General features: G+C 36.7%; 1 protein-coding gene across 4 annotated transcripts in view; it reads left to right on the forward strand.

Annotated features, from left to right (window-relative positions):
- ANTXR2 (ANTXR cell adhesion molecule 2) overlaps positions 1–26,362 on the forward strand; it is a 149,734-nt gene that overhangs the window by 66,310 nt on the left and 57,062 nt on the right. For all 4 annotated transcript variants that reach the window (XM_031041750.2, XM_081812265.1, XM_081812266.1 and 1 more), the window contains exons 13-16: positions 17,865–17,909; positions 18,757–18,849; positions 24,435–24,602; positions 25,124–25,204. In XM_031041750.2, the coding sequence (XP_030897610.1) occupies positions 17,865–17,909; positions 18,757–18,849; positions 24,435–24,602; positions 25,124–25,204 (387 nt within the window). The remainder of the gene's footprint in view (positions 1–17,864; positions 17,910–18,756; positions 18,850–24,434; positions 24,603–25,123; positions 25,205–26,362) is intronic.

The raw sequence follows: 26,362 nt of genomic DNA on the forward strand, positions 1-26,362 counted from the left end.
TAGAGATAAGTCATGTGCAAATGTTAAGGTGTCTGTCAAATTGGCAGTTTTGAAGTTATGACAGTTGGTTTGTTTGTGTTATTTTTCATGTTTGAGTAAAACCTTTGAAAGAATACAGGCTTCTATTCCCTTTCTATTGCTACTGTAACAAATTGCTTCATATTTGGTGGCTTAAAGCAACACAAATTTATTATCTAACAGTTATTTAATCACAGATACAAGATGGGTCTCACTGGACTACGCTGGGCTAAAAGGTATTGGCAGAGATACATTCCTCTCTTAATGCTCTGGAGGGGAATCTGTTCCCTTGGCTTTTCCAGCTTCCAGAGGACACACACGTCCCTTGCCTTGTGGACCCCTCCCTCCATCTTCAAAGCCAGCATCATTGTATCTCCTTGACCATTCTTCTGTAGTTACGTCTCCCTCTGACTCTCAACACAGCTGGGAAAGGACCTCCAACGTTAAGGAACCTTGTAAAGAAATTGGACCCACCTGGATAATCCGGGCTACTCTACCCTCTCAAGATCCTTAACTCTCAATCTGCAAAGTCCCTTTTGCTATGTAATGAAATTATTTATAGTTCTAGGGACATCTTTGGAGGGCCATTATTCTGTCTTCCACGGGGTGGACTGTTGGGTAGTAGAGTTCAGCACATTTCGAGCAATCCAATTTAGATTGTTCAGGTTTCATAGAAAAGAGTATCCTGAAGAAGCAGTCGTTCAAAGCATACCTCCTCCTTAGTTTGATAGCATTCCTTTTATTATCGGCACATTATGTAGAACTTTATATTCTGTAGATCGCAGCGGTGTTGTACATGATATTACTAGACTGCCTTTTTTCTCCCTCACCTTTGCTGACTCATTTTAGTTTCCTTGTAACTTCAGGCACTAGTCTGCATTACTCCTGCATTTATTATTAATTGTACTTCAGTCTGTTTTCATGAGTCCACTTTATAATCCTTTATCTCAGAACAGTTGGTCTACGGAGGAGGCACAGAATTAACTCAGACAACGGTAGAGACAAGAAGCATCCTGTCTCTTTGCTGAACTAATCAGTTTCCTGCCATAGCAATTTATGCTCAAACGGTTTCCTGTTGTAATCTTGATTATCCTAATATGTTTATTTTAGGGTGGCTTGCATTCTTGAGTCTCAAATTAAAAAGCAAAAAAGTGCCCTAATATGATTCGTGCTCCTTGGTTTTTTTTAATTTAAATTTTGATGTGGTGGATTTCCTTCCTTCATTACTTGGCAGTTTCATTTATTACTGATCGGAGGGCTCAAAAGTGTCAAAGTATATGATTTTTTAGATGTGTATGAAAACTAAAATAGGCTTCTCTGGGGCATTGCTAAATGTGCTCAAGTGCAGATCTTGACCACCATTTTGGATGTTACAGAGAGGATTCAATCTCCAGGTGGTAAGAATGAATAGGTTCATTTACAACTCTGAGACTGCAGATCGTGAATCACAGAGTATATTTCTTTATGCAAAGCATAGAGGGATGCCTTTAAGGTGTGTTGTCAGGATGTCAGGAGGGTTTCCTATCCTTACAAACATTATGAATGTTTACTGATTTCTGAAACTTACTTAATAGAGACGCCCACCTGTATTTGACATTTAGAACTATAGATTAAAGGGCAGCTAGCCCTGAGTATGAACTTACATTTATACTTAGGTATAAATGAATCATAGCAAATATTTTCTAAGGTAGCTTTAAAAGCAGGGTAGAGGCAAAATTCTGTATTTAGCCCTTGGCAATCTGTGTCAGTACTCTATTAGGAACTGGGGGGTACAAAAATGACTATAATATGATATGGAAACTCACATTTTAATATGGAAGCACAGAAATGTGGGCAAAGTATAACTGGAGGGGCATGAGTGCCCCAACAGCAACATTTGTAAACCACAGGAAGAACATAAGAGGAGGGATTTGCCAGAGTTACGGGATTGTCTCAGACAAACCTTACTGGGCTGATGACTCCAAACTGAGTTTTGAATAATGAATAAGATGTTTACAGTTGATGAGGGAGATTTCAGATGAAGTGTGTGTGGAATTATACTGAGTTATTCCGGCATGCTTTGGGAAGCACTAGGCTGAGGCTTACCCAGCGTGCCAGTGAAAAGGAACAGCGAAAGATGGTGTGGGGTTTAGGCAGGAATCCCATTAAGGAGGCTTCCTCTGTCTTTTAGGAAGTTTGAACTCACCCCAGGGATGATGAGAAGCCACTGGAGAGATTTGATTAGTATAATCCCCTGAAAGAAGCTTTGCTTGCTTCACAGCAGTATCTGCCCAGGTCTGGTCCTGGTGGGGATTAAGTTTGTATCCAACTGAGTTTCCATCAATTGAAATGGAAAGCCAGTGACAGATAATGCACCTTAGAGATGACCAAAGCAAAGGATCGCTAACAAAGTAGATAGGAATAGAAGATGGAAGCTAAGTGAGCTAGAGAAAAATGAAGAGGTGATGTGAAAAAAAGGGACAAAGGGACCATAGCCTTGTGAAAAAATCTCAAGTGTCAGAGGGTCTTGTAGTGCAATGGCAGGATATTTGTTTTATTTTGTTCCTTTTAGAGAATATGTTTGCACAATGCTGGACTTAGAATGTAGTTTGCTAAATAATTCTTAGCAGTTAAATTATTAGGGATCAATTTAACTTTGACTATATTATTACCAGTAATATTACTTTCTAACAGGAAATTTGTTGCAGCTTGGTGTTGTATAAATTTTGTTTTGTGTGAGTGTTTTTAAAGTATTAGTGGCAAACATTTAAATCTCATCTTTCAACTGAAAAATGACAAAATAACTTAAAATGTCTGTTCTCAGGCACATTTAGATTATGTCAGCAATCCACCTCCTTGAAAATCTTATGCTCGGGAGCTCTTATAAAGATAGAAAGTCTGGAAATAAAGCCCTGAACAGAGGCCCTAATATTTTTCACACATTCTTATTCATTCATTTAATATTTTATGTAAATATCTTTTTTTAAAAGATTTTATTTATTTATTTGACAGAGAGATAGAGAGAGAGCACAAGTAAGCAGAGCGGCAGGCAGAGGGAGAGGGAGAAGCAGGTTCTCTGCTGAGCAGGGAGCCTGACGTGCGGCTCGATCCCAGGACCCTGGGATCATGACCTGAGCTGAAGGCAGACACTTAACCTACTAAGCCATCCAGACGCCCCTTATGTATATCTTACGAAATGATTTGTTCATTGTTCAGAGATTAAAATTTCACAGATGTCTAATCAATAACTCAAAAATAACAGTGTTACTTACATTTTAGACAGTGGTCCTCATTTTTTTTTCCCTACCCTAAATAACGGGAAGCTCTCAGAGCAGTAGTGGTAAGATTTCCAATGGTGGTGATTCTCCCTGAAGGGAAAGGGCGGGACAGTTAAGGGTCTCCAGGGCTTAATGCCATTTGGAAAAGCCCTTGTAGTAGGCTGAATAATGGTCCCTAAAGAAATGCAGGTCTTAATTCCTGGAAACTGTGAATGTTATCTTCTATGGCAAAAGGGACTTTGAGGTGTGATTAAATTAAGCTCCTGAGTGTAAGGAGATTAGCGGTAAGGAAGAGGACAAGGCAATGTGACCCCCGGGGGCAGAGATTGGGGGATGCAGCTACTAGCCAGGGAATGCTGACAGTCACCGGAAGCTCAGAGAGGCAAGCAACAGCTAGAGCCTGGGAACCTGTAGAAGGAACCAGTTCTACTAATGCCTCATTTTAGCTTTATAAGACTCAGTTCGGACTCCTGACTTCCAGAACTGTAAGAAAATAAGTTTCTGTTGTTTTAAGCCATCGAATTATGGTAATTTGTTACAGCAGCATTAAGAAACTAGTACAGTCATTAAATGATTCTGCTATTCCCCAGGGCTGGGGATCACTGCTTAGGGCTATCAATTTCGGTAATTCTTATGTAATATGTTTTCAGATCAACTCAGAAAAACTGTTCATGGAGTCTCAGAGGTTGTAAAATGGAAGACAATGACATATTCTTCAAAATGGTAGCAATGGTTACACGGCTATTAAAAAATCAGTATGCATTTTTTAAAATTAGAACTACCTTTCTGTTTTGAGTAACCATAACATAAATGAGCATAATGTTTTATATATTGAGTAGAATTTACTTACTGTTTCAGAGTGGCAAGGAGTTATTGGAAGAAATAGGCTTCTAACTGTTAAAAGTATTTGAGGCATATATGTTGTTAGACCATTCGACAACAGGGATCCATGGACAGCTTTCTCGGGGTGCTTGTTATTTGCCAGAAGAGGCCAGTACCATCCCATTCATATTCAGATATTGAACCACTGAATCCCTTGAAAGCTAGAAAGTGACCTTTTTACTGTTAGGGAAAAGCAAAGAATTTGAATATTCAACTAATAAACTGTGTCTCTGAAACAATGGTGTAGACCTCATTCGCTGTACCAGTTTGGTATCAGGAACAAGAAATGTATCAAAGTCATAAATATCCCCTCTAAAGATTTTATATTAAAATTTTAACCAAAATCCTCAAAAAGTTACCCTGTCAGGTTAGAAAATGGTACTGGTTTGGTGATACTTAAAGGAAATTAAAATTAAACAATTATTTATGTGATAATTTGTTGAACATTTCTCTCACTTTATAGTCTAATAATTTCCTGAAGTCAGTACTGTGTGTATTTTACTCCTCATTGTAAACCAGGCATCTTACACAGTAAACACTTATCCTCCTTGAACTATTTCAATTCTTAAAATTGAAACACTTGACAACTTTTTATCTGGAAGACCACCTCAAAGTAGGGTACCTTGTTGCCAGTTTTAATTAAAATTCTGTCAACTACGGAGAAGCATTTTGCATGGGAGGATTTATGGTACAATCTTAGTTCTTTGTATGATTTTCACTGATTTTATTTAAAAGGTATCCTTTATAATATATCTATAATAGAAAATGTGGCCTTTGCCATTCTATACAATAGGAACTGAGATGCAAGTACATAAGGATTGTTAACTGTAATAAAATTCTGAAGTAGAAGCAGTTTAACTCTTGTCTAGTTGCTTCTCTATATACCCCAGAGGGATTTCTAACCTGAAGACTGTGAACTTGGGTGGGAAAAAAAAATCTTTATTTTTACTTCCAACTGAAATTTATCATTTTCTTCATTTATAAAATGTAGGCTGCTATCCACAGAAGTATTGGCAGTTCTGGAGACTTTGTCAGCAATAGTAATCACAGATATCCTATGTCACATATAGTTCTTAAGATATTTTTGAAATATCTTTTACAAATATCATAACTTCAAAAGTTAGGGTAGTTCCCAGACCTACTATTGTATCTCATTATTTAATGAATTATTTATATTTCTTTATCACAAATTTTGTGGGTTTTTTTTTTTTTTCATATCAGATAATTATATCTCAATATAATTGGATTCCTTAAAATCCTTTGTATTTTAATTTAGCTTAATTATTCTGGGAAGGGATCTGTAGGTTCACGGGATTGCGGGAGAGGGGCATAGAATAAAAAAGGTTAAGGAAAAACCCCTGCAATAGAAAATCTGTCCACACAGGATGCTTTTAATCCAAGACTACTTAAAAAATTTAAATCTTTCAATTCATTTTAATGCGTATTTTCAAGGATAAAAGAGAGAGACAACATCATTTAAAATGTTGCAGAATGGTGTCCTCTGTGTACCTGGGCTTTCCATGACAAAAGAAATCTACACCAATGATAGTTGGAAGACTTTTTCTAGTAATAATCTTAGTAAAAGAGCCCTCATGCAAAGCAGAAATTTTTAGGCGCTATCATTAGTGAATTATAGAGTGTGTTGAGTTTGCAAACTATTCCGTAAGGGGAAAAGTTCTCATTTTTGTGTGAAGTTATTTCTCACCATCTGTTGAGTCTGTATCCTGCTCATTGAGGATCCTCACATCCATCCTTTACAGCTGCTTTTCGTTAACAAAGACATCAGCTGCATCCTTCCTTTTTCCTTAAATTAAAAACGGGAGCAGAAGAGGTTAAAAAAACTTATCATGTACTGAATCATGAGTGAAATATTAGAAAATATGGATGTTTTCATCATTGTTTAGCTTAGAAGTTATGCTGAGTTTATGGCAGATTTGTTTTACTATCAGGATGGCAGAAATGACAGTCCTATGGTTGTATCATTTGGCATAACCAGACACTCTGCAGAATTACAGATGTAAGGCTAATGAGGTGGCAAACAAAGGCTTTCTGGAGTGTTGTCAATTAGAGTGTGTTCTACAGCTGCAGATAAATATCTGAATATGCTGGAAATGATAAATGTTCACTTTGCTCTAGTGTCCTTGGCCAAAGTTCTCCATCCTCAAGGGAAAGCTGCAAGCTCATTTTTCCTTGGTGCATTTAAGACATTACATAAAGATCTCATAAATCTTAATTTAAAAAACCATTTTAAAAAGTTATCTTTTTAAAGCCCAATTTGCTTATAAGTAAGTTGAGCTTTCATGATGAGGATATATCGGACTGTAGCTCCATGGAATCATTTTCTTAGCCAGCAACAGCTGTGCTATTCTTTCTAAATAGTAATAATGCTTCTATATTGCACTTGCTTTTTATTGTTGAGGAGGGCTCTTGGTGCCTTTATTGCGTTACTTTGAGAGTAGCCTGATTTTTTTTGGAATGCACAATAAAACAGAAGTAATTTAAATTTTAATATGCCTTCCTTGCACCATTAATTAAAATGATTTATGTTTGGTTCCCTCCTTGAAATAGAGTGTGATGTTAGTACTTACTGCTTCCATGGTGATGTTTTCCAACAGAACAGCATTTGCAAAACAGGATATCGAACTCTTCCTGGTCTTAGTTTATTTGCTTTGACAGCAGCACCTTTCCTTAACTCTTAGCCAGATACACTCTCACACTGTTCTTCCCAGTCCCCATTTGGCATTTTAAATTATATTTATTGTCCAGACCTCCCACTGGTTATTTAATTGTTCAAAGTAGGAATCTTTGATCACTGATGAGTCTGTCAAGGAGGAAAGGAGAGGGAGGATGAGATAGCTCAGACCATATTTTGATTTGGATGATGAAAGCATCTAACTTGGTGAGATTCAGAAAAAAACTTCCCAAATACTAATGTAATAGAACTTTGTGTTTTTGCACTTCAGAGGGAAGGCACTACATTTGCTCTCTGATCTTATCAAAAAGAAAAGGAAGAAGGAAAGGAAGGCCCGCATCTATTTCAAACAAACTTTTCCAAACACTGAGAGTGACTTCTCTATTGTTTGTGGGCTCTTAGTCGCTTAGATGACATTGCTGATAAATTGGGCATTTGTTTTTGTCACTGGCAAGAATCAGTCCTGAAACACTACTTGATCTACAGGCGTTGTATGGTATCTCTTTTTTAATCCAAGGCAGTTCACTGTTGACAGTTCTTTTCACTCTTTTCTGAATATTGGAACATATGATTGCATCAAGCTGGCTGCAGGCTCCAGTGCTGACATTTTCTAGCGCAAAGAATGCCCACATCACTCGAACATTTGAAAAGTGTTAATGAGCAGATCAAAAGGACTGTTGCCTGAAGCAGCTAACTTTTTTTTTTTTTTTTAAGAAATCGGCTCTCCTCCAAACTGAAATCTTCATTCTAGCAGCTAAGTAGATGAGATGTAATCCTCCCTGATGATGATAATAACAAATGAAAAAAAAAATTGGAGGAGAATCAAACTCTACATATGGTTCATAAAGTGGTGAAAGTGTTTTCCAGAATCTTCAATACAGAACTAAAGGATGCTAAGTGGAAAAAATCCTGGCAACTAGGCAATATTATGCCTTTTAAAATCTGCAAATTCTCATAAAATATGGTGCATATGAATACATCCTTTTTTGAAATGGATGTGTTCTTGCACTATTTAGTACAAGAATGGGATTCTCATGACTGTTATTTTTAATGTATTTACACTGACAGTAAGGTTTCCTTTTCTCCTGCACTAGTTTTGCTGAAATGTAGGGATATCAGTTGGACACAGATTTTTTTCCATTTTGACTTTTGAGCCAAATGGCTTCAGATTATTTTCACCCTCTTTTGTTACTTATGAGACCCTGTAGTAGATTGGTGAGAGGGAACATTTTGAAACATCACATAAAAATCATTTTATTTTCTGTTCCAACATTTCTAGGTCAGTGATGTTGGCCATATTAATTAACAAGTTATGTCTCTATAAAGTGGGAATGATAGGCTCTTTCATAGTTACTATAAGGTTTTAATTAAAGTCTTTATCTACCTACCTACCTACCTACCTACTATTTATTCATCCATCCACCCATTAATCCATTTATCCATCCATTCATGCATTCTAGAAATTAACAACTACTCAACACATCTTCGGCTTTTTCTTTTACACCCTTTCTCTTTGCATTCAAACCTTATTTTAAAAGGATGTCATTTGGCAGAAGAAGTCAAACTCAGTTTGGAGATAGATGGACCTGGGTCCTGGATTTGAGTCCTAATTCTGTTTTCTCTTTGTGTACCCTTGGGCAAATTATTGAAATTAGAGTCTTCCTCTCCTTATATTTAAAATGGGGATAAGCGGGGCACCTGGATGGCTCAGTCAGTTAAGTGTCTGCCAGGGTCCTGGGATCGAGCTCCACATGGGGCTCTCTGCTCAGCAGGAAGCCTTCTTCTCCCTCTCCCTGCCACTCCCCCTACTTGTACTCTCTCTGTCAAATAAATAAATAAAATCTTAAAAAAAATGGGGATAAGTATAGTAACTTCATAGGGCTCTTAGGAGAATATGAGAAATATAGAGTGTGTGACATATAGCCGCACCAATAAAGGGTGATTACTGTTAATAGTAATAACAGCACAGAGATGAGCCTTAGCTCTGGTTCAGTTTCTGAAGGTTCAGCCTTACCTGTTTGTTGTGGTGGTGGTTGTGTTCCTTATTTTACTAGATAAAAATTTGATTTAAGTAGAGTTTTAATGGCTGTATTCCATTGTTAACAATGTAGAAAATGTACTTGCTAGAATTTCAAAGTCAACTTAAATTTATAATTAGTCATGCATTTAGACATACATAAGATTAATTACACATTATTGGAAACACAAACCCTAATGTTCTTTTCTGGAACAAGGTGAATACAAATGTATATTGATACATGGCCTGCTTAATTATGGAAAGGCATAGAAGCAAAAGACCTGGTGGAAAAATTGTGATATGTATTTTTTAATGTTCTATCAGAATTTTCATGTTGGAAATGACCTAAAATTAATCAAATTTATTTCCTAGATGAAGAAACTTAGGATGGTCTTACATCTTCCCATCTGCCATTGAGTTAATTAGTTCTCTGATTTTATTGGTTGAAAGAGAAATTTGATGCTTCATTTTCTTTGAAACGAGCAATATTTTAGTTTCATGGGAACCTGTATCTATCTGTTTATCATTTATATTTTTTTCCCTCAGTATTTTTCTTTAAATTTAAGAGGTTGGCTATGAGCCTTTGTGAACATTCTCAACTAGTTCCTTCAGGTCACTTTCAATCGTGTTTTAGAATCTGCTATTTTCAGAGCACTTTATTAGGCACGGGTGATACTTATAAAGAAGGAGAAATGATTATTGCCCTTAAGAAATCTACACTCTTAAGAGATAATTGAAAAATTCCCAAATAAACATAGAAGCCCAAGTTAATGAAGCATGAATGATTCAACTGTGCAGCAACGTTTATTTTTAGAAGTTTTCAAGCTTCTAGATAGACCAGTAGGAAGGTTGTGGGACTTAACATGGAAATGGCCATCTTATTTGGGACAAGCAAAAGGATCTTTACTTTTTCTGGACTAGAGAGCCATATAAAGGGATATTTGTAGATAAGATGTGCGGGCCGAACTGCATGATAGAGAGGCATTTGAACAATGAGAATAGAAAAACTGGCTAATATAAATGTACTGAAAAGGAGCTTTGGTTTTCCAGGTTGTGGCTTATGATACCAGGTAAAGGGTCTCTACTAAAGGGAAAAATGCAAAGGTGCCTTTTATTATCCTGTTATCCATTTGTCAGCAGTGGTCATATGAGGTTTTATTTTATTTTATTTTATTTTAATTTAATTTAACTTTATTGTATTTTATATTTTATTTCTTATTTTTAAGTAGACTCCATGCCCAGCGTGGAGGCCAGTGTGGGGCTTGAACTCATGACCCTGAGGTCAAGACCTGGGTTGAGATCAAGAGTCGGATGCTTAACTGACTGAGCCACCCAGGCACCCCATGTCGTATGAGGATTTTAAATTGAAACTCAATTTGCCCATATCACGCTAAAACTAGATGCTATGCAGGATAATGAGTATGACAAGTATGACATGAAAAAGGATGAGTCATGGAGGAGGATGTTCAGTAATTTTCAGGAGGATATACCATAGAACCAGACTGGGGATACTGTTTATGTCTTCAGAAATACATACCAGTACAAGATGTACAGGTAATAAGCAGAGTAAATTTGAAATCCTCACAAGAAAATGAAAATGAGTTCAAATACACTGTACTCAGACTTAGTGAAATGAAGGATGTACCTTTGTCTTTTTCTAGTGAAAGAACTCCAGAGAGCATTTTAAAGTAATTTGCAAAACTAAGAGTAGAAGCATGATTTGTAAGGATCTTCTAATAAAAGTCAGTAATTCATTGATTTCAATTGTGGTCATTGGACCCACTGATCTATTTTGACCAGAGAAACAATTAGGCTTCTGTTAGGAAAATATACCTGGTTACACAGGTTAGAATGAGGGATGGGTTAGAGATAGAAAAACAAGATAAATGTCTAATTTAAGTAAGTAGAGTGTGTAGACATTGATGCCAAAAAAGCTATGGTAATTATCGACTATCAATCAATGTTATCAGTGTGTTATTAATTAAAATGCATAGAGTGGAAGTAAAGACTGATGGGGTGCATCTGTTCGGTCTGAGTACCATACATTTATTTATAATGGCTTGGTTACACTTAAAATGCTATTATTGGTTCTGGAAACTCCAGTTGGAGATATTGATCAAATGAGTATGTACTAAGACAATGGACCAAGATGACCAAATAACTCAGGACCATCGCATGGGGAATAGTTGTGATATTTAGCTTCCAGATGAGTAGGGCTCAGTAGATACATGGTTATTATTCTAGTATTCAAAAATAGGAACTGCTCTCTTCTGGAAGGAAGATTAGTTGTGTGAGTGTGTGTGTGTGTTTCCACATCCTAGGATCAGGACTAAAGAGTGGAAACTACAGAGAGGGAGGCTTTGGCTTCTTTGGGGGGAAAAACTTTCAAATGATGTGAATTCCTTGCCAGTGGAATGAATTGCTTTGTGAGGTAGTGAATTTCTTTTTATTACAGGAATTCAAACATAGTTGGACTACAACTTGGTGAGAAGTTTTCAGAATATTGAAGTTTTGGTTGAATGTGAATTGGAGAAGTTGAAAAATGTTTTTACTAGATATTTTTAAGGTCCAGAGAATTATGAGTTTATGATTTTAGGTAGTAATAGAATGCAAAGAATCCTTCCTTCTTCCCTTGTTCTTCCTCTCTTTCCTTCCTTTCCTTCTTCCTTCCTTCCTTCCTCACTCTCTCTTTGTCCTTTCCTCCCTCCTTTTTTCTCCCTTTCCCACCTCCATCCTTTTTCTCTCCTCCTAACTTCCTTCTATTCCTTCCTTCCTTACAAAACAGAAAATCTATTTTGTGCCAGATACTTTACTAAATCCTGGGAATACAGTGAGCAACAAAGCAGACATAAATTTCCTCTTTGTGGAAATTACACTTTTATGGAGCCAGATAAAATTATCAACTCTGATAGATGCTAGGGAACCAATAGGCATTTATGCATATGAAGGGAATCTTATTCACATTGGGAAGACTGAGGAAAGTCCTGGGTTGGTAAGGTGAGGGACAGAGAGAGAGAAATATTTCAAAAAAATCTGTTGGACATGGTAAATGATTTGGTAAAGTCATTTAGAACTGAAGAAGAAATTATAGATTATGTGAAAATTTTGAGACTGCAATACAAGGAGTAATTTACTTGAAAGAAACAGGGAAAAAAAGTTGGCCCTTTTGATCCCTTTGAGTGCGAAATATTGATAGATCTGGTTTTCACTGACCGAGTTTGGACATGTAGTTTGATAATGATATGATGTGCTTCCTTTCTATAAAGGAAATGTACCTGTAGCTTGATCATCTTAACTTTATTTTATTTTACTACAGCATTATTTTAAATCTTAAGCCTCCACTGGCATTTTTTTCTGGGCTAATTATAAAAATCCAGAGTTTTTATCCTTCAAAATTACCAGAAAGAATGGAAATTTTATGTTTGTTGATAAAATAAAATTGAATTATTAAAAGGGCTGAATAGAAATAGTGGCATTATTTGTAGTATTCAAATTTTTGAATGAGTTAGAGGTTCAGTCTAACTAAATGTCTGGATGTCTAGTCTAACTAAATGACTACATGTCTAGTCACATCTTTGTGGAGATTGTATCTATCTGAGATTTAGATCCAAACTAAAATTTGAACAATGAAGATATTATACATAAAGAAAATTAACAGTTCTCTAAACATTATCAATAGCAGTACATTTTAAAAACCTTTCACTATGGAAAATTTCAAACACGTACAAAGAGAAAGTCTAAAATAATGAATTCCCTCCTGTCTCTTTTGCTCAGCTTCAATGATTCTCAATTTATGACTGATCTTATTTCATCTATAACCCCCTCCACTTACCCACCCCAAATTATTTTGGTGAAGTATCAGAATCATATCATTTAATCTGAAAATTTTTCAGTATATATCTTTAAATGATAAGCAGTCTTTTAAAAACAATATCCATTGCAAAAAATACTAAAGGGGACCCTTTCAGCGGGAAGGAGAGATCAAGAGCAACAAAGACTAGAAAGGCACAGAGGTAATCTACAGAATGGTGACTTTACAGGTAATACAATGGCACTAAATTCATACCTATTAATAATGACTCTGAACGTAAATGGACTCAGTCCTCTGATCAAAAGACATAGGGTATCAGAATGGATAAAACAAAAAACAAAAAAAACAAGACCCATTGATAAGCTGCTTACAAGAGACTCATTTTAGACCCAAAGACACCTCCAGATGGAATGTGATGGGGTGGAGAACCTTCTGGTATGCTAATGGACACCAGGAGAAAGCTGGAGTAGCCATACTTACATCAGACAAACTAGATTTTAAACCAAAGACTGTAATAAGAGATGAAGAAGGGCACTATGTCATAATAAAGGTGTCTATCCAACACGAAGATCTAACAATTGTAAATATTTATGTCCCCAACTTGGGAGCAGCCAGATATGTAAATTAATAACAAACTCAAATAAACTCATTGATAATAATACAGTAATAGTAGGGGACTTTAACACCCCACTTATAGCAATGGACAGATAATCTAAGGAGAAGATCAAGGAAACAATGGCTTTGAATGACACACTGGACCAGATGGACTTAACAGACATATTCAGAGCATTTCATCCTAAAGCAGCAGAATACACATTCTTTCTGAGTGCACGTGGAATATTCTCCAGAATAGATCACGTCCTGGGTCACAAATCAGGTCTCAACCAGTACAAAAAGATTGAGATCACACCATGAATATTTTCAGATGACAATGCTATGAAACTTGAAGTCAACCACAAGAAAAAATTTGGAAAGACCACAAATACATGGAGGTTAAAGAACATCCTACCGAAGAATGAATGGGTCAACCAGGAAATTGAAGAAGAAATTAAAAAAATACAGGGAAGCAAATGAAAGTGAAAACATGACAGTCTAAAACCTTTGGGATGCAGCAAAGACAGTCACAAGAGTGAAGTATATAACAGTATAGGCCTACCTCAAGAAGCAAGAAAAGTCTCAAATGCACAACCCAACCTTACACCTAAAGGAGCTGGAAAAAGAACAGCAAATAAAGCCTAAAACCAGAAGAAGAAGGGAAAGAATTAAGATTAGAGCAGAAATAAATGATGTAGAAAAAAAACAAAACAGTAGAACAGGTCAATGAAATTAGGAGCTGGTTCTTTGAAAGAATTAACAAAGTTGATAAACCCCTAGCCAGACTTACCGAAAAGAAAAGAGAAAAGACCCAAATAAATAAAATCACGAATGAAAGAGGAAAGATCACAACCAATACCGCAGAGATACAAACAAATTATAAGAGAATATTATGAGCAATTATATGCCAACAAATTGGGCAATCTGGAAGAAATGGATAAATTCCTAGAAACATATAAACTACCAAACCTGAAACAGGAAGAAATAGAAAATTTGAACAGACCCATAACCAGCAAAGAAATTGAAGCAGTAATCAAAAATCTGCCAGCAAACAAGAGCCCAGGGCCAGAGGACTTCTCAGGTAATTCTACCAAACATTTAAAGAAGAATTAATACCTTTTCTTCTGAAGGTGTTTCAAAAAATAGAAATGGAAGGAAAACTTCAAACTCATTCTATGAGGCCAGCAATACCTTGATTCCAAAACCAGACAAAGACCCCGCCAAAGAGAATTATAGACCAATATCCCTGATGAACATGGATGCAAAAGTTCTCAAGATATTAGCTAATCGAATCCAACAGTACATTAAAATGATTATTCACCATAATCAAGTGGGATTTATTCCTGGGCTGCAGGGGTGGTTCAACATCTGCAAATCAATCAGTGTGATACACCACATTAATGAAAGAAAGGATAAAAACCATATGATCCTCTCAATAGATGCAGAAAAAGCATTTGACAAAATACAGCATTCTTTCTTGATAAAAACCCTCAAGAAAGTAGGGATAGAAGGAACATATCTCAACATCATAAAGGCCATATACAAATGCCACATGCAGCTAATATCATCCTCAATGAGGAAAAACAGTTTTTCCACTAAGGTCAGGAACATGACAGGGATGTCTGCTCTCACCACTGTTTTTTTTTTTTTTTTTTTTTAAGATTTTATTTATTTATTCATGAGAGACAGAGAGAGAGAGAGGCAGAGGGAGAAGCAGGCTCCCAAGGAGCAGGGAGCCCGATGCGGGACTCGATCCCAGGACCCTGGGATCATGACCTGAGCCGAAGGCAGACGCTTAACCATCTGAGCCACCCAGGCGCCCCTGCTCTCACCACTGTTATTCAACATAATACTAGAAGTCCTAGCCTCAGCAATCAGACAATAGAAAGAAATAAAAGGCATCCAAATTGGCAAGGAAGAAGTCAAACTTTCACTATTTGCAGATGACATGATACTCTATGTAGAAAACCTGAAAGGTTCCACCAAAAAATTGTTAGCGGTAATACATGAATTCAGCAAAGTTACAAGATATAAAATCAATGTACAGAAATTTGTTGCATTTCTATACACTAATAATGAAGCAGCAGACAGAGAAATCAAAGAATTGATCCCATTTGCAATTGCACCAAAAATCGTAAGATACCTAGGAATAAACCTAAGCAAAGAAGTAAAAGATCTGTATGATGAAAACTATAGAACATTTATGAAAGAAATTGAAGAAGACATAAAGAAATGGAAAAACATTCCATGCTCTTGGATTGGAAGAATAAACATTGTTAAAATGTCTGAACTACCCAAAGCAATCTACATATTCAATGCAATCCCTATAAAAATAACACCAGCTTTTTTCACGGAGCTAGAACAAACAATTCTAAAATTTGTGTGGAATCAGAAAAGACCCTGAATAGCTAAAGTAATATTGAAAAAGAAAAGGAAAGCGGAGGCATCACAATTCCTGACTTTAAGCTGTAATCATTAAGACAATATGGTGCTGGCACAAAAACAGATGCATAGATCAATAGAACAGAATAAAGAACCCAGAAATGGACCCACAATTGTATGGCCAACTAATCTTCAACAAAGCAGGAAAGAATGTCCAATGGAAAAAAGACAGTCTCTTCAACAAGTGGTGTTGGGGAAATTGGACAGCAACATGCAGGAAGAATGAAAGTGGACCTCTGTCTTACACCATACACAAAAATCAATTCAAAATGGATGAAAGATCTAAATGTAAGACAGGTAACCATTAGAATCCTTGAGGAGAAAACAGGCAGTAACCTCTTTGACTTCAGCCATAGCAACTTCTTACTAGGCATGTCTCTAAAGGCAAAGGAGACAAAAGCAAAAATTAACTAATAGGATTTCATCAAGATAAAAAGCTTCTGCACAACAAAGGAAACAACAAAACTAAAAGGCAACCTCTGGAATGGGAGAATATATTTGCAAATGACATGTTGGATAAAGGGCTGGTCTCAAAACCTATAAAGAACTTATCAAACCCAACACCCAAAAAACAAATAATCCAGTTAAGAAATGGGCAGAAGACATGAATAGACACTTTTCCAAAGAAGACATCCAAATGGCTAATAGACACATGAAAAGATGCTCAACATCACTCACCATCAGGAAAATACAAATCATAAGCACAATGAGATACCACCTCACACTAGTCAGAATGGCTAAAATTAACAACACAGGAAACAACAGATGGTGAGGATGTGGAGAAAGGGGATGCAGTTATAAAGTGAAGCATCCCTGGGACATTTTCAAACAATTTTTTCTCTTAGTCTAGAGACTTGGATGTGTACTTGAATTATCAGAAGCCATTGGCACTTGGTCAATGATTTTCTTTTACCTTTTTTTTTTTTTTTAATCTGGGGGGAGGACAGAGGGAGAAGAGGGAGAGAGAATTTTAAGCAGGCTCCACGCCCAGCACAGAGCCCAATGCAGGGCTCGATTTCACAATCCTAACATCATGACCTGAGCTGAAGTCAAGTCAGATGTTTAACCGACTGAGCCACTCAGGTGCTCCCGATCAATAATTTTATATCATGATGGTGTGAAAGGTTATCTACCTCAGTGCTGGTAGAAGTCATTTAGATCAGATCTCAGGCTTCATTCCTCTCACATGAGGAATCAGCCATATACAATTTCATGAAAGAATATATTGAGTAATGATTCATAGAAAAGGCATCTTGGTTAAAACGTTGATTTGCTTCTAGATTAATGGGTGGGGAAAGAGATAAGTTAATTTCCCCATCATCTCTTGCAAAGCAAGTTAACTTGTGCATTGTAAATTTATGAAAAAGTCAATGAGTCTTAGAAGAAAGATTTCAGTAGTAAATTCCTGCTCTGTTTGAAGGGACATACCATAGTCTTCTGGAAAATGTTTGCATATCTATGGCATAAAGATAAAATGAATGAATGAAAGAGTTTTGTGAATTGTTATGTGGTTGTTATCTAGCACTGACTAACAGACCACTCCACAACCTAGGGTCTTCAAACAATTTAGTGTCTTCACGGTTCTGTGGAGACTGGCTCAGCTAGGAGATTATCACTCTGGGGTTCTCTCATGTGATTGCAATCAGGGGGCAGCTGGGCTGGAGTCATCTGAAAGCTCGACAGGCCTCCAGGTCCAAGAGAGCCATGTTTGGCGCTTCGGCTGGGATGGCTGATATAGCTGGGGCCTGGCCAGGCACCTCTCATCACCCAGCCTTTTTGTAAGGTTATCCTGGGGTTCTTCCTCCTCCTGGCCCGATGATCTCAAGGTAGACTTCTGGCATGACAGCAGGCTTCCTCCAGAGTGAGTGTCCCAGGGATGCTGAGGGAAGTGGAAAAGCTTCTTTTGACCAGCTGCAGAAGTCACATGGCACCACTTCTACCTCATGCTAGTTAGTCAAAAGCCTGTTACAGGAGAGACTGTATTCAAAGGGAGAGGCATACCCATTGAGAGGCAAGGTTCACTGGGAACATCTTTGGCACTACCACTGTATGTTACTAATCGAGTTATTTTTACACATCTTTGCTGTCTCCTTGTTATGCCACCAAAATTTTTACCTTTGGTTTTTTGTTTTTTGGGTTTTTTTTGGACAGGTTATCAAGGATCCTCCTCCACCACCACCTCCTGCACCAAAAGAGGTAAATAAGTGCCTAATGAGTGATGTGGATATTTTTTTCCTGTATTTAGATATTATCCCCAAATTTGATCAATTACCTTGCTGTTGGATAACTGTGATACCTATGTATTGACTTTTGAATTTATGAAAATTCATTATTATTTTTCATCTTCTTATGATTTCTTTCATGTGCTAGAGGAATAGGACCTTCAAAAACTGATAAATATAGACTGGCCGTGAGGCTTAATAGTGCACAGAGATTTACTTTACTTTGTCTATCAATAGATCAATAGTCCTGATGTTACTTATTTTATCTATAGAAGGGTAGAAGATCCAAGCTGGAAGTTTAAAGGTGTTCATCCTTTCTTCAAAATGATTATTACTTTAGCCAAACTTACGTTAGCAACATGAAATATGGAAGTAGTGCATTTTCAAAACTTCTTAACTACCTATCTTTTTAGTACCAATTTTGCAGTTTAACTTAATATGTATGTTGATGCTTTAAATGGTTCTTGAAATGCTTTCCTACATTTAATGTCTTATCTTTTTAAATTTGAAGTAACAAATAGAATTGGAAAAAAAAAAACAAATGATGCTGCTCATAGTTAAGGAGCAACTTCTGGTAATCTGGTGAAATAAAGGAGATTCCTAAAATTGGGAGGGCAGGAGTCCTTATATTCTGTAGAACTCCACTTGAAATTTATGCATGTAAGCATAAGTACATCCAAATGCCCCGTATATAACTGTTACTCTATTTCTTCCGTATCAGTGTCATTATTCAGAAAAATGTTTAAATGCGTGTTAGTTCTAACCGGTATTTTAAGAAATTAATTAAACCCACTTTTAAAAACTTGTAATATTCTACATAGGAAGAAGAAGAACCTCTGCCTACGAAGAAATGGCCAACTGTGGATGCTTCCTATTATGGTGGTCGAGGGGTTGGAGGAATTAAAAGGATGGAGGTTGGTATCTTTAAAAAAAAAAAAAAAAGAAGCTGCTAATCTGGAATGTGTAATTCTAGAACTATTAAGCCATGGAAACTGTGCTTTTCAGAATTTCATAATACCATCCAGTTTTATTTAACACTGGGTCTTTTTTGGATAATTTTTTTTTTCTGTGGAATCATCCTGGCCATTTCAAAACTGTACAAGAAGAACTGACTTCATTAGTCAAAGAATTGCATTGATAAGATGTTTGAACTCTAAAGGGCGAAACAAAGTTAGGGTTTTTCTCACTATTTTGGAAAAAATTACTGCAGACAGCATCAACTTTGTAGAAGCCAGCCACTTAAAGTAGCAATAATGCTTGTCTTTGAAAAGATCCAATAGTTATGTACTGTTTAGGGATAAAAATGTTAAAATATTCGTGGTATGGGTATGACCTTATCACAGATGTAGGGGAAGCACATTTAAGGCATTTTTTTTTACAGCTTTTAGTTACCACTTATGAACAATCATAATTAATTTTAAATATCATTTATAGAACTTTTAGACTGGCTCAAAGTGTGGATTAAAATTGAACTTTAATATTGTATCTTAAAAGTGAAATGAGGTCTTCTTACCACCACAGAAATAGTTTTCAAAGTGATGGATTAATTAATACTAAGCACTTATTGCCGGCACTGAGCCCTTAAGCACAGCCTAGACAGGCCAGCGTCCCACCTCAAGGAACAGTTGGAGGAGTTTTCTCATTGATAGGCTGACTTTATCATTAAACACAGATCCTGGCATCTCTCCCTTATAAGTTACCCTTTAACTTTACTTCTTGATAAGAAGGACTTTTTATGTGTTCTGCAGTCATTTCACATGTCTTCTCCTGTCATATGGGCTTTGTCCTATTACTGCCAGCAAAAATCAGTGAGCTAATTAACAACCTCACAACTGTTGCAATTTTCTCTTTTTTCTACATTTCAATAAAATTCAGATTCCCTAGGAGAGTTTCCCCTTTTCAGAATAAATTTCAGTATTCTGCTCAGACCTACTTAACGTGGTTGTCATTACCAAAGTGGTTATTCAAGTCATCTGATAGTGATTCTCACTTTCTTGACCACATTAGATCTTAAAATAATGCACACTTTCCCTAAAAGCATGCCGCTTTATTGCTGAAATATCCTCTGAGACAGGTACCTCATTGCTAATAAGCCATGGAAAAGGCTGGTGCTAGAAGCTATTAAATTTGTCTTTTGGAGAAGATAGTGCATATGCGTTCTCATGTGGATGATTGCGAATATCAAACAGTCCAAGAGAACATGGCTAGGCTTAGCTCTTGTTGCTTGACACAGAACGAAGGCCATTTTCCTTCTGCTTCCATTTGCTGTGTCATTCTAGGCTGGGAGGGGTGGGGAAAGAGTAGATTAGATAATTTTATGTATATGAAAAATAAACTTGTAAATAAAAAAGTTACATATGGACATCTAAATATGGTCTGTCCCAACTTATTTTTAATTTACTTCACCTCATTCCAAAATGTGTGTGTAAAAACTGATTGCAAGGGGAAGAAATGTTTGAAAAGCTATACTACAAAATGTTAGTAGCTTTCTCTGGAGGGAGTGATTTTCAATTTGTGCTATGTATTTTCCTATTTTTTCCTAACTCCTTTGACAATGAGCATACACTACTTTATATACAAAATATAAATTTAATTCAATTTTGAAATCTACATGTATAAAATACCACATGACAGTGAGATAAGGGTATGCTAGTAAGTGAGCCTTAAATGAATAATGTTTTTGCTGAAAACACTAGGAGTTATGACAGATTTTTGTTAGTCCCATATTCCAGTGTATCGAAGACTGAGATCTCTTTCTAAAGAAAACCATACCCGTGAACCCCTGATGTGGTCCTGAGGTAAAAGGAATAATACTGGTTTATGGCCAAGAAAGCCATAGATCACGCACATTCATGAGTAACTTACATTTCAAGTTTCAAGAGTTACAATTCTTAATATGTGAAATTACATTGCCAGTCCTTTTCAGTTTAAGAAAATTTATGGAAAGGACTCATCCACTTTTAATAAATAGGGGTGCATTTTAGCTTTGGACAATTTTAGCTATGTTGTATGTGGTATTCCATCAATGAGGTGGAATGGGGATGAGAAAAAATGAGAAAGTAAATGTGAACATTACAAAGGGGAAACAGTACTTAAATATACACAATAAAAATTGAATCGAGAATTAAGCATCAATGAGCTCTCTCAAATCTGATCTTATTTATAAACTTTAGGGAAAATAGAAAACAATCTATTTTTAAACCATGCCTATTTAAACCTGGAAAGTATTTCCCTTAAAAAATACCTTTACCTGGGAAAAATAAATAGAATTATAGAAATTATGTGCACATCTGAATTATAGAAGAAATCTTTGTAACTAAGGTTATTTTAAGCCAGGGTAGGGATTTTACGTAGATTTTTTTTCTTACTCCTCCTTTAAATTAAGTATTTAAATGCTATGGTAATGGCAATTTGCAGAAAGCTGGAACTGAGCTGATATTAATAACAGCTGTTAGCACAACTGATCCACAATACCTAATGACTTCAAATGTGTGTTTCTGCCAATTCAGCGTGAAACTGTTTTTTTGTTTCTTTCTCAATTCTGAAATTGCTCCTTTATGATACAACCTCCTAGTCATCCAAATATACTCTGGAAATTATGGAATTTTATTGTTTATTATGAAAGCCAAGTAGAGTTGGAAGAATTTAGCTATCAAGCTTGCCCTTGTTTTTTTTCTCCATAGTAAAAAAGCCAGGTATATTAATTCTGCTAAAGCTCCCTTTAGCAATTTATTCTTGTTTTTTTTTAAATCTTTTTTGACTATCTCAATGTGGTTAAACTAAAATATTAAAATGTATACATATAAATGTATATATATTTACAGGCATACCTTGTTTTATTGTGCTCTGCTTTATTGCGCTTCACTGATACTGTGTTTTTCACAAATTGAAGGTTTGTGGCAACTCTGCATTGAGCAAGTCTATCAGCGTCATTTTTCCAACAGCATTTGCTCACTTTGTGTCTTTGTGTCACGTCTTGGTAATTCTTGCAATATTTCAAACTTTTTCACTATTGTTGTATTTGTTATGATGGTCTGTGATCAGTGATTACCACTTGCTAAAAGCTCAGATGATGCTTAGAAATTTTTAGGAGTAAAGTATTTTTTAATTAAGGTATGTACATTGTTTTTTTAGACCTAACGCTATTGCACACTTAATAGACTACAGTATAGTAACATTTATATGCATTGGGAAACCAAAACATTCATTTGTCTCATTTATTATGCTATTTGCTTTATTGTCGTGGTCTGGAACCAAACCCGCAGTATCTCTGAGGTATGCCTATAATTGCTTTTGAGAGTTTTAGGAAAAATCCATAAAATATTTCCTAATTTTAGACTTTGAGATTGAGTGAGAATTATTTATTATGTTGTTTGTGATGATGGTGATAAGGATGATGGACCAGCTACTTCATGAACTAACACTAAGGATTTAATTAATGAATTTCCTTTAGACCTCAGCAACTGTATTTCAGAGTCTAGGCCGATAAGAGGTGAGTCTAGAAATACACTGAGTCAGAACTCCAGGTCAGGGGCGCCTGGGTGGCTCTGTTGGTTAAGCATCTGACTTGAGCTCAGGTCATGATCTCAGAGTCCTGGGATCGAGCCCTGTGTCAGGCTCACTGCTCAGCGAGGAGTCTGCTTCTCCCTCTGCCCTCCCTCTGCTTGTGCTCTCTTTCTCTTTCAAATAAGTAAATGAAAATCTTTAAAAAAAAAAAAAGAAAGAAAGAAAGAAAAGAACTCCAGGTCAGCCACCTTCGTGTTCTTTATCTGAGAATGGTGTCAGTGATTCTTAGAGGAAGAATATGATTACCCTTACCTCTATGATGCCAACTGTGAAGGCTAGGCTGGGGAGCTGTATATCTTAAATCTGTAATTTCTGAATAGATGTAACATTTATCTACTTACATTTTTATTCTGAATTACTTTTCTGAGTTATGACATTTATTTGTTTAGTTAACTGTGTATCTTTTTTTGTTTTTTCCCTTAAAATTGAGACATCACAACTGCCAGGATATATATCCTGGCTTTAGAGTTTTTTAGCTAGTTTTTTTAACTCAGTTTAGCTATATCTAAAGATTCCATAAGTTTTAGTTTATCTAAATAAAGACACTCTGATTTGAAAGAGAAGGTCATTTCTCTGGAAAGAAAGCCAAGTAGCTAGCTCTAAAGGTTTAATGGTGTTTAAAACAATTTTAACAACCTCATAAAGAACATTCTAGTACCACTGATCACACTGAAAGATACAGATACATTTTAATGACTCAACAGGGTCCACTCGAGTTTGAAAGCTTATTCTAAAATTGTAGTAAAAAAGGTAAAAACATCTAAGTAAGCCTTATCAAAAAGCCTTGAGTAGTTCTTTCTGTGAATAGTAATCATCTCTATCCCTACCCACTAACTCAGGTCATTAAAATGCTTTTTACAAAGTATTTAATTTTTTTTTTCCTTTGTGGAAATCATTTAATTCTGGTGAGTCAGTGTATTCTGGACAGGCCTTCGTATTTCTTTGCAGAGCTTCTCTTACCTTATCTTTGTCATCTTTGTTAACGTCCTAGGCTTTTGTAGGACATCTCCACGCTTCTGGCTGGACAAAGTCTTTGTCCGGGGGTCACCTCCAATACCATGCGCATAAGGAGATAAAGCTTAGCTCAGATTTAGCTCTTAATTCCTGTTCACTGAAGAATAAAGAAAATGATAATTTGACTCTATAGTTTTTCACTGTCCAGAGTTTTCAGAGAAGGAAATACCTTAAAATTTGTGGAATTCTTGAGTGTCCCTAAATTTTTCTTCTCACAGTAGAGCCTTTTCAGATTTGCCTTCCTCAATGAAAAATTGAGATGTCAAATAACCATACTCAGATGAGCATCAGAACTAAAGACTGAAAGCTACTTTACAAAGTCGAGTTTTACAAAAGTAAAGAAAAATCATATATACTTATTTTACTCCCAAAGGCTAAATGTTTAAATCATACTTTTTGACTTAGGCAAACTGGATGAAAAGTTTGGAAGGAACAATTTACTCCTTTGTATAAAATACATTTGTAAAATACATGTAAAAATACATTTGTAAAATTCAAGCCTCTTTGAAACGTACTAACTTATTTCAGGTTCAAATCCCTGTCCTGTCACCTCCTAGCTGTGTGGCTTTGGACACATCACTCAACCTTTCCATGCCGCGGTTTCCTCATCTGGAAGGAAAAAACTAGAGTATCAACAGTATCTATCTCATTGCATTTTTTTGGTATGGATTAAATGCAGTTGGCACATAGTAATCGTCCCCCTCATCATCCATTCCCCCCCACTGCCATCAGTATGGGTATGTATTTAGCTAGAAGGGGAACATACCTAATTAAATCTCAGAAGAGGAGGAATTTAGAGTTAGTATACTATGCATCTCTTCACTCCATGATGGCGAACCAAAGGACCATCTGCTGAATAAAAGCTTGTTCTTCTAGAACACTCGATGTCTGATACAAGTATTTTCCCTTTGTCTTAAAGGTTCGTTGGGGTGATAAGGGATCTACTGAGGAAGGTGCGAGGCTAGAGAAAGCCAAAAATGCTGTGGTGAAGATTCCTGAAGAAGTTGAGGAACCCGTCAGGCCGAGACCACCTCGGCCCAAACCCACATACCAGTCTCCTCAGACAAAGTGGTACACACCAATTAAGGTAATTGTTTCAATTTTCTGTGATTTAACTGAGAAACTGTAACTGAAGAAACGATGACTTCTTTAGCTGCCTGCAGGCGGACCACGGTGCATCCAGCAGCACTCATTCATTAGCCATCCTAGCAACTAACTCTTTCTCCGCGGCAAGAACCTTCGTTTTTGTTCTTTATTTGTTTGCTTAATTTAGGAAAGAAATGATAGGAGGGGGGCGCCTGGGTGGCTCAGTCGTTAAGCGTCTGCCTTCGGCTCAGGTCATGATCCCGGGGTCCTGGGATCGAGCCCCGCATCGGGCTCCCTGCTCGGCGGGAAGCCTGCTTCTCCCTCTCCCACTCCCCCCTCCCCCCGCTTGTGTTCCCTCTCTGGCTGTCTTTCTCTCTGTCAAATAAATAAAACCTTTAAAAAAAAAAAAGAAAAGAAATGATAGGAGGGAATCAGACTTTACCGTCTGCGTTTTAACTCTTTATGTAGTGGACAGAGGTCGAAAACGTTGCCTAGGAATTTACAAGTCATGTTTCCCTTTAGGGTCGTCTTGATGCGCTCTGGGCTCTGTTGCGGCAGCAGTACGACCGTGTTTCCTTGATGCGGCCTCAGGAAGGCGATGAGGTTTGTGTGTGGGGGTGTGCTGGCACAGAGCTGAGGGCTTGGATCAGCATGATGCAGGTAGTGAAATAGTAATCGAAAAGAATTTTTAAAGCCCTCCCTACACTTGGGGAAGGAAGGAATTGTTGTCTTGTGCAAGATCCTATTACATGGGGCGCTTCATAAATTATCCCCTGTTGTTAGAATACATCCTCAAGCCATGGTTTAACACGAGTTCCTGCTCAAGGAATACGTACAAATTATGGTCTGTCACACGCATACTTTAATATGCACACTCACTGCTTCAGCCTTTGACTTGGACGACGTCACATTCTGAGGTTTTGCCAAGTGGGAAGGACAGACTGGGGATTAGTAGTTAGAGTCTTTCTCTACCATTTACTGGCCGTGAAGCCCAGGGAACATGCAGAGCCTCCGTTTCTTCAGGTATAAATACATATTTCTGTGCCTTCAACAGTTAATGCAAACTAATTTCTTAAATATATCAAAGTGTCTTTCAGTAGTCCTCCCTTATCCACAGTTTCAGTTACCCATAGTCAACCGTGGCCCAGAAGCAGATAACCCTCCTCTGACACATGTGCATAAGGTCAGTAGTAGCCTAATGCTACGTCACAATGCCTACGTCATTCATCTCACTTCCTCTCATCACACAGACATTTTATCATCTTACATCATCACAAGAAGGGTAGGTATAGAACAATAGTATTTTGAGAGAGAGACCACATTTACATAACTTTTATTACAGTATATCAGTGTAATTTTTCTATTTTATTATTAGGCATTTTTGCTAATCTCTCTCACTGCACTTAATTTATAAAGTAAACTTTATCATAGGTATGTATGTATAGGGAAAAACACAGTATATATAGGTTTCGGTACTGTCTGTGGTTTCACGCATCCATTGGGGGTCTTGGAACGTATCACCTGTGGATAAGGGGGGACTATAACGCATTATAGAAATCTGCGATGGTGAGACACACACACTCTCTCATTAAAAAAAAATACACACACACACACACGTATATATGTATACATTTTCCCTACTGAGGAAGCCTATTTGATGTCTTTTGTTTATGGAAATTTGGCTAGAATTCCTCCGGTGTTAATGATTTCTTTAATATGTTAGCACTGTTTTCTATAGTATCAATGTAAGAAAAATTGTTG

This window comes from Leptonychotes weddellii, chromosome 2, assembly GCF_054177405.1.
Source record: "Leptonychotes weddellii isolate Sample4059 chromosome 2, ASM5417740v2, whole genome shotgun sequence".
Lineage (NCBI taxonomy): Eukaryota > Metazoa > Chordata > Mammalia > Carnivora > Phocidae > Leptonychotes > Leptonychotes weddellii.